Source organism: Chiloscyllium punctatum, chromosome 49, assembly GCF_047496795.1.
Source record: "Chiloscyllium punctatum isolate Juve2018m chromosome 49, sChiPun1.3, whole genome shotgun sequence".
NCBI lineage: Eukaryota > Metazoa > Chordata > Chondrichthyes > Orectolobiformes > Hemiscylliidae > Chiloscyllium > Chiloscyllium punctatum.
Window position 1 is genome coordinate 52,411,318 of NC_092787.1, and position 7,711 is coordinate 52,419,028.

The following is a 7,711-nucleotide window of genomic DNA, read 5'->3' on the forward strand; positions in this document are numbered from 1 at the left end:
ACAGAAATTAGAAACTTAGTGCAGTATGCTGAGAGAAATGAGCAGCTTTAAAACAAAAACCTCTTTGAGCTCAAAGCTTTCAATGAGAGTCTGAGCCCAGTGGTAAGTTCAGATAAACTTTATCGTGACCCAACTTTGTTACAGCTTCAGATCACCCCAGCAAAAAGGTGTAGAAAATGTAGCTGCTTTTGAAACAGCTCAAGGTCAAAGCACAAACGCACCAACCCCCCCCACCCCACCCCCACCTCATTTTCTTTACTATTGCTCAGTACCAAGACGTCTCTTTGTAATTGGATCCACTGTAACCCAGAGGAAGTATTGCCCCACCTACCAGTTTCAACCCATACCCTGTATCCCACCATCTGCCACAGCGGGATTCAAACCTGAGTCCCCGGAACTGGGTTGATACTCCAGTCAATAATGGCACTCAGCCGTCGCTCCTTCAATCCCCTTGGAGTGGCACATGAACTTGCTGGTGCCGCCGGAGGTGGGAGGAGCGGGTGAAGCCCTTCCCGCACTGAGAGCAGGTGAATGGCCTCTCCTCGGTGTGGACCCGCTGGTGCTTCAGCAGGTCGGAGGAATCGCTGAAGGTCTTCCCGCACTCGGGGCAGCTGAAGGGCCTCTCCCCCGTGTGGACCCGCTGGTGCTTCAGCCGGTTGGAGGAATTGCTGAAGGTCTTCCCGCACTCGGGGCAGGAGAACGGCCTCTCCCCGGTGTGGACCCGCTGGTGGGTCTGCAGGTGGGAGGAATTGCTGAAGGCCTTCCCACAATCGGGGCAACTGAAGGGCTTCTCCCCCGTGTGGATCCGCTCATGCTTGAGTAGGTCAGAGGACTTGCTGAAGGCCTTCCTGCACTCGGGGCAGCTGAAGGGCCTCTCCCTCGTGTGGACCTGCCGGTGGGTCAGCAGGTTGGAGGAATCACTGAAAGCCTTCCCGCACTCAGGGCAGCTGAAGGGCCTCTCCCCGGTGTGGATCCGCCGGTGGGTCAGCAGGGTGGAGGCCTGGGTAAAGCTCTTGCCACACTCAGGGCAGCTGAAGGGCCTCTCGCCTCTGTGGACCCGTTGGTGCCTCAGCAGGTTGGGGGAACTGCTGAAGGCCTTCCCACACTCTGGGCAGCTGAAGGGCTTCTCCTCCATGTGGATCTGCTGGTGGGTGAGCAGGGCGGAGGAATTGCTGAAGGCCTTCCCGCATTTGGGGCAGGAGAACGGCTTCTCCCCAGCGTGGATGCGCTGGTGGGTCACCAGGTTAGAGTAATCGCTGAAGGCCCTCCCACAGACAGGGCAGGAGAACGGTCTCTCCCCAGTGTGGCTGCGCTGATGAGTCTCCAGGGCAGATGGGGCACGAAAGCCTTTCCCACAGTTGCCACACTTCCAAGGTTTCTCCACAGGACTGAGTTCCTCAGGTTTCTCCATGGCCTAAGCTTCAGCTGCATACAAACACGTGTCCAGCCCCTCCCTGCCGTGAATTCCTCTGTCTAGGGCGTATAGCTGTTACACACTCCACACTCAGTGCGCTGCAACAGAGGGATCTCTCATCCAGTCCCACTGATGCAGAAAATGTACTCAAACAGGAACCAAAACGCTTTGCTCCTTCTCACAGAATCATAGTTGAAAATTGTTGCTGCCCTGATGAATTGAGCGACTGTCAGACATTGTTGTCAAAGTGAGGACTGCAGATGCTGGAGAGTCAACGTCAAAATGTACGATGCTGGAAAAACACAGAGGGTCAGGCAGCATCCAAGGAGCAGGAGAATCAATGTTTCAGGCATAAGGCCTTCATCTATTCATTTTGAAACTTCTGTCTTGAGATCTTCAAATACTCTGCAAAACGAGATTACGGAAGTCATCACTGTCAGTGCAGGGTAGATATTCATAACAAGCAATTCTACTTTTTTTATTATGAAAGAATATTCTTTTCTTTTATTATTCCACAAAACTGAAAGCAGCATCCTACGCTCTCTCTGCCTCTGTTCTCACTCCGCTCTAACTAATTCTCCTGAAGGTGCTGATTCAGGATCTTACTGGGGCAGAAAAGCAAAAATGTTAAGACTGACATCTCTCTGAATTTTGGATAACTCTACCTGAAAGTTAATATCTTTCACAACATTGGAACACTGCTGAGAACAAGCAGTTCTGATTTTAGGAAGCCATTTCATTGTGAGCCGGCAACGCAGCTTCATACAAAACAATAGAAATGGTTAACGCCCTCAGGAAGGGGGGAGCAAAATGAAAAATCAAGGCATTAACACCGACACACTTCAGTCAAATTCTTCTGCTTCCAATAAGGGCAAAACATTGTTGAAAGCTGCTCTGAAAGTCCAGTCTTCACAACCAAACATCTGCTTTCATCGAAGACGATTTAGAGTATTTCAGCTCGGAAACTAACCCTTTGATCCATCTCGTCCCTGCCGACCAGATATCTTAAATTAATCTAGTCATATTTGCCATCGCTTAGCCCCAACCCGTCTGAACCCTTTGTATTCATACGCCCATCCAGATGCCTTTTAAATGTTGTAATTGTACCAGCATCGACCACTTCCTCTGGCAGCTCATTCCATACACACACCAACCTCGCCGTGAAAAAGTTGCCCCGATGTCTCTTTTACATCTCCTCCCACTCTCACCCTAAACCTATTGCCCTATCCATGCCCCTCATGATTTTGTAAAAGTCTATAATGTCACCCGTCAGACTCTGGCAAGATGCGGAAAACAGCCCCACCCCATCCTTCCGTCCCAGGTAATTAAGAGGGATACATGAGTTTGCAGAGTCTGTTCCTCCCTGGATTCACTCCAGTTGCTACAAGATTTCCCCCACCACTCCTCTCTCCCTACCAGGATGAAGAGTTGCCCAGAGGGAGAGAGAGTTTCACTCAAACTGACAGGGCCATTTCCACATTGTGACACCATGAATGGGTTTGGGGGTGGGGGAGGGTATGGGAGACGGGGTGAGAGAAAGGGGCGGGCGAGATGCGGGGCTTGGCCAGCAGCGGGGACCCCATGCTGCATCTGCTAATGGCTGGCTCGCACTGCCTTGCATTGTTTGCAGAAATCCCTTTCCTTCAGAGAATCCCCACAGTGTGGAAGCAGGCCACTCGGCCCAACGAGTCCACACGAACCCTCCGAAGAGTAACCTATCCACGCCCATTCCCCTACCCCTATTGCTCTACATTTAACTACCCCCCCCCCCAATCAATCTACCCTTACCTGCACATCCCTGGGCATTCTGGGTAATTTTGCATAGCAAAATACCTGCTAACCTGGCCAAAGTTAACAGTCACAGCACCAGGTTATAGTCCAACAGGTTTGTTTGGAGGCACTGACTTTTGTCAATGGAAAAGCATTATACTGTCCTGCCACTGAGATGATATACTGATTGAACCTGGATTGCTCAGCCTTTCATCTCTGCGAATGGGTTGCAGGTATCATTACTGTGTAAATCCCAGAACTTCCTTTAAGGCATCTTCTCAAGATAACTTAAAGTTGATATCAAGAAGGCACATCTCAGCTCAGCTATGCAAATATAATTCTGCAAATACACATTCACCCCCGTGACCTGTGTATGCACATATGGGGGGGAGAGAGAATGTCTGTTTCCATCCTGTATATATCAGTGTCTGTTTGAGAACCTATGCCTTGCTTCTGTTGATGTGGGTGTTGTCGTGGATTGTGGCTGGGAGCTAGTGGTTGGTAGAGGGGAGAGAGTGTTCCTCAAGTGGGACAGTATAAGAATCCTGGAATCCCCAGCCCATTCAGCCTGTCCCTGTAGCTCAAGCCCTCCAACTCGGACAACAGCCTTGTAAATTTTTTCCAAGCCCTTTCAAAGCTTCACAATATCTTTCTTATAAACAGGAAGAGCAGGAACGAATGCAGTCTTCCAAACATGGCCTAACCAATGTCCTATACAGCCGCAGCCTGACCTCCCAACTCCTATACTCAATGCTCTGACCTATAAAGGAAAGCACGCCAAATGTCTTCTTCACTATTGTGTCTACCTGTGACTCCACTTTCAAGGAACAATGAACCTGCACTCCAAGGTCTCTTTGTTCTCCAACACTCCCCTTAACTGTGTCAGTCCTGCCTGGATTGCTTGACCAAAATGCAAATCACACATTTCTCTAAATTAAACACCATCTGCCATCCTTGACTCATCAGCCCACCCAATCAATTCTAATTTATAGTGAACTTTTTCCTCTCTTATTCCCCAGAAGTTGAAAATCTCCATCCCACATTCTCTCCCTCCATTCTCAGTTTGCTGAACCTAATCCCTACTATACCTCATCCTGAAGGATCTGGTTCATGCTGGTTAACAGGCCCACATGCAGAGGGGTATCTAATTTAAACATAAAGAATACTGAACAGCCTGGACAAAGTGGACATTGGGAAGATGTTTCCATTGGATGGAGAGACCAGAACCAATGGGCATAGCCTGAGAGTAAAAGGGAAGACCTTCCAGAATGGAGGTAAGGAGAAACTTCTTCAGCCAGAGAGTGGTGAATCTATGGAATTCACTGCCACAAAAGGCTGGGGAGGCCAGGTCACTGAGGATATTTAAGATGGAGATGGAGACTTGAGTATCAAGGCAATGGAGAGTTACGAGTAGAAGAATGAGGTTGAGAAACCTATTATGGAAAATAAAGCGCATGAAAGTATGGGAAGGGTTAAAGCATGAAGACCACTGGCGATCTGTGGTCTGTGGAAGGCAGGATGGGATAAGAATAGTGGAATGCCCTTACACCAATTAGCAGAATAAGACTAAGGCTGAAAGGTCACTATGGCGAGATGAGATAACAGTTAGTAGAGCTAGTTTTCCTGTTAAGTGTCATTGTCAAGATTGGGACCATAAATATTTGGGACATGACATTAAATATCAAATTAATAGTTAGTAGAATCAGCTCGAGACAGGAGACTATTGTAATAGATGGAATAGCTAAATATCTAATCATGACGGGTTAATCTGGAACAGAAGATCACTGTCGCAGAGGTGATATTAAATATCTAACTGTGACATTAGAATAACATTAAGTAGAATGCACAACTAAAGAGATAATGGGAACTAACATCACTGGTTTATTGTGTAGCTAGAGTGAGGTACTTTGATTAATATAGTTGAACATGCTGATAAGCTAACAGAAACATGACTAAAAAAAAAATTAAGGAAACCACAGACCGAGGTTCGTGGGCATTCGAGAATCTACTTTCTCAGTGTCACGGTTTTTTGTTTGCAAATAAAAGAGCTACTTCTTGAAGAACTCCCTGCATCGCCTGGTGATTCTCTACATTTTCTCCACGACACTATCAGCCATGATTGATTGGCGAATCAAACCTGATGGGGCTGAATGGCCTAATTTCTGCTCCTATGTCTGATGGTCTCTTGCTGTCCAGGACACAGAGCGTGAGAATTGGAAGCAGGAGTAGGCCATTTCGTCTTTCAAGTCTGCACTGGCATTGAACAGACCATAACTGGATATGGATCTACCTACATCTAGGCGGATAGGCCAGGACCTTTTGACTGGAACACTGGAGGTTGGGAGGTGACCTCACAAAGGTTTATAAAGTCATGAGAGGCATAGATGAGGTGACCGCTGGAAATCCTTTCCCTCAGGTAGGGGTTTCAAGATTACGCAGCAAGGCAGCAAATTTGAAAGTGATAGGAGAAAGATTTTAAAAAAGCATAAGGGGCACCTTTTTTTTTTACATAGAGTGGTTTGTGTAGAATGAAGGTCCAGAAGAAATGGTGGTAAACAGTCAGAACGTTTAAAAGACATTTGGACAAGTAGATGAATCGGAATGGTTCGGAGGAAAGATGGGCCTAACACAGGCAGGTGGGACTAGTTTAGTTTGTGAATATAGTCAGCATGGACTAGTCGGACTGAAGGGTCTGTGTCTGTGCTGTATGACTCTGCAACTGTTCTGTACTGGTCTTAAAATCATTTTACTTATCTCCACCCATAAACATCCACTTCTTTGTTGTTCAAAAATCAGGTGAACTCAGCCTTGAATATATTCAATGACCCCCTAACTGCAGGGAGACATCCCCACTTCTGACCTCAATTCCTCTTGCTAATTGCTTGCTGCACCTGTCTGACAACTGGCACTGACTGGCGCAGAAGGACACCGAGGCCACTTTGTATATCCACACATCATTCCTGATGAAGGGCTCGTGCTTGAAACGTCCACTCTCCGGCTCCTTGGATGTTGCCTGACCTGCTGTGCTTTTCCAATGCCACAATTTTCAACCCTGATCTCCAGGATGTGCAGTTCTCACTTTCTCCGCATCCCAATATATCACCATTTAAACAATAAACATCCCTTCTGCTTTTTATTCTCCCACAGCAAAGGCTACAACTTCACACTGTGGTACTGTATTTGCCAAGTGTTTGCCAATTGTGGTCTTCTCTACATCGGGGAGACCAAGCGTAAACTTGGGGAAATGGTCCGCAGAGGCCGATTAGACCTGCCAGTCACCACCCATTTTAATTCCCCTTCCCACTCCCTTTCTGACATGACCATCTTTGGCCTCCTCCATTGCCACAATGAACCAAACCGCAAATTGGAGGAACAACACCTCATCTTCTGCCTGGGCAGCCTACAGCCCAGAGGACTCAACATTAAGTTCCCCAAATTTCAAAAAAGCACCCTTCCTATCCCCAAACTCCATTCCCAGCCCCTCCCCCCTCCCTTCCACTCTTCCCTGCTACCAACAAGATTCATTCCTCCCATTGACCAACCAGGTCATGCCCTCTCCCTGTCTTTACCTATCCTCACTTCAGCATCCCCTTGTTCTGCAGCCTCCCCCTACACCTACATCCAGTCCTGAAGAAGGCTTCCACCCAATACATTGACTTCTCCAACTCCTGATGCTGCCTTTCTTGCTGTGTTCTTCCAGCCTCCTGCCTGTCTACTTTGCCAATTGAGACACAGATCTGGACCAACATTTCCAGAGTCTGTCCCCTCCTTTCCTTCCAGTTGCTACAAGTCAACAATCTATAGAATAGTGTGGAAAGAGGCCCTTTGTCCCAACACGTCCACACCAACCCTCCGAACAGCAATCCACTCAGACCCATTGCCCCACTCTATTACTCTGCATTTACCCCTGACTAATGCACCTCACCTCTTCACCCCTGACTACTATGTGCAATTTCGCATGGCCAATTCACCTAACCACCCCGTCTTTGGATTCTGGGAGGACATTGGAGCACCTGGAGGAAACCCACGCCCCTTGACCCCAGAATGAAAAATAAATGGAAAAAGAGGGTTCAGTCCTCACAGTGGAAGGAGGTTGCACTCCCGGGTGAGGCTCGCTCTTCGTTCCAGGGCTCATGGTCCAGCTTCCGCGTTCAGACAATGGAAGGGCTCTGATTGACAGGAGGACCAGTCTTCTTCCGGTCCTCCTGGCCTTCTATTGGTTCATCAAAAGTAGGTCGCGCGCCTTTTCTGCGAGGAGTATGCGCAGTGATTTGCTGACACCGATAAACATGCGTCGTGCCTTACTGACACCACCAAGCATGCGCAGTGGCGATGGCGCTGTTGCTGACAGTTTTTAAGTGTCCAAATGTCAATAGGAGAAAAAGAGGGTAGAGTCGCAAATTTTTTTTTCCCCTTGTGCCTCAACACTTTATTTCTTTTGCATTCTGTCTGGATGCTGAACGTTTTTATGCCTTTTCCTTAGGGTAGTGGGGGCAAATCCAGAACTAGAAGGCATTGGTATAGGGT

The 7,711-nt window shown here is 48.0% G+C and overlaps 1 protein-coding gene across 1 annotated transcript; it reads right to left on the reverse strand.

Moving 5' to 3' along the window:
- Window positions 1-238: 238 nt before the first annotated feature.
- LOC140469695 (uncharacterized) lies at window positions 239-7,394 on the reverse strand. Its single transcript, XM_072566450.1, has 2 exons — window positions 7,266-7,394; window positions 239-1,819 (listed from the first exon to the last, which is right to left on the reverse strand). The coding sequence occupies exon 2, from the start codon at window positions 1,409-1,411 to the stop codon at window positions 443-445; it is 969 nt and encodes a 322-aa protein (XP_072422551.1). The 5' UTR covers window positions 1,412-1,819; window positions 7,266-7,394; the 3' UTR covers window positions 239-442.
- Between the last annotated feature and the right edge of the window lie 317 nt (window positions 7,395-7,711).

Bases quoted from the DNA above. Each gene is read 5' to 3' on its own strand.
- LOC140469695 (XM_072566450.1), bottom strand. From the start codon at position 1,411: ATGGAGAAACCTGAGGAACTCAGTCCTGTGGAGAAACCTTGGAAGTGT.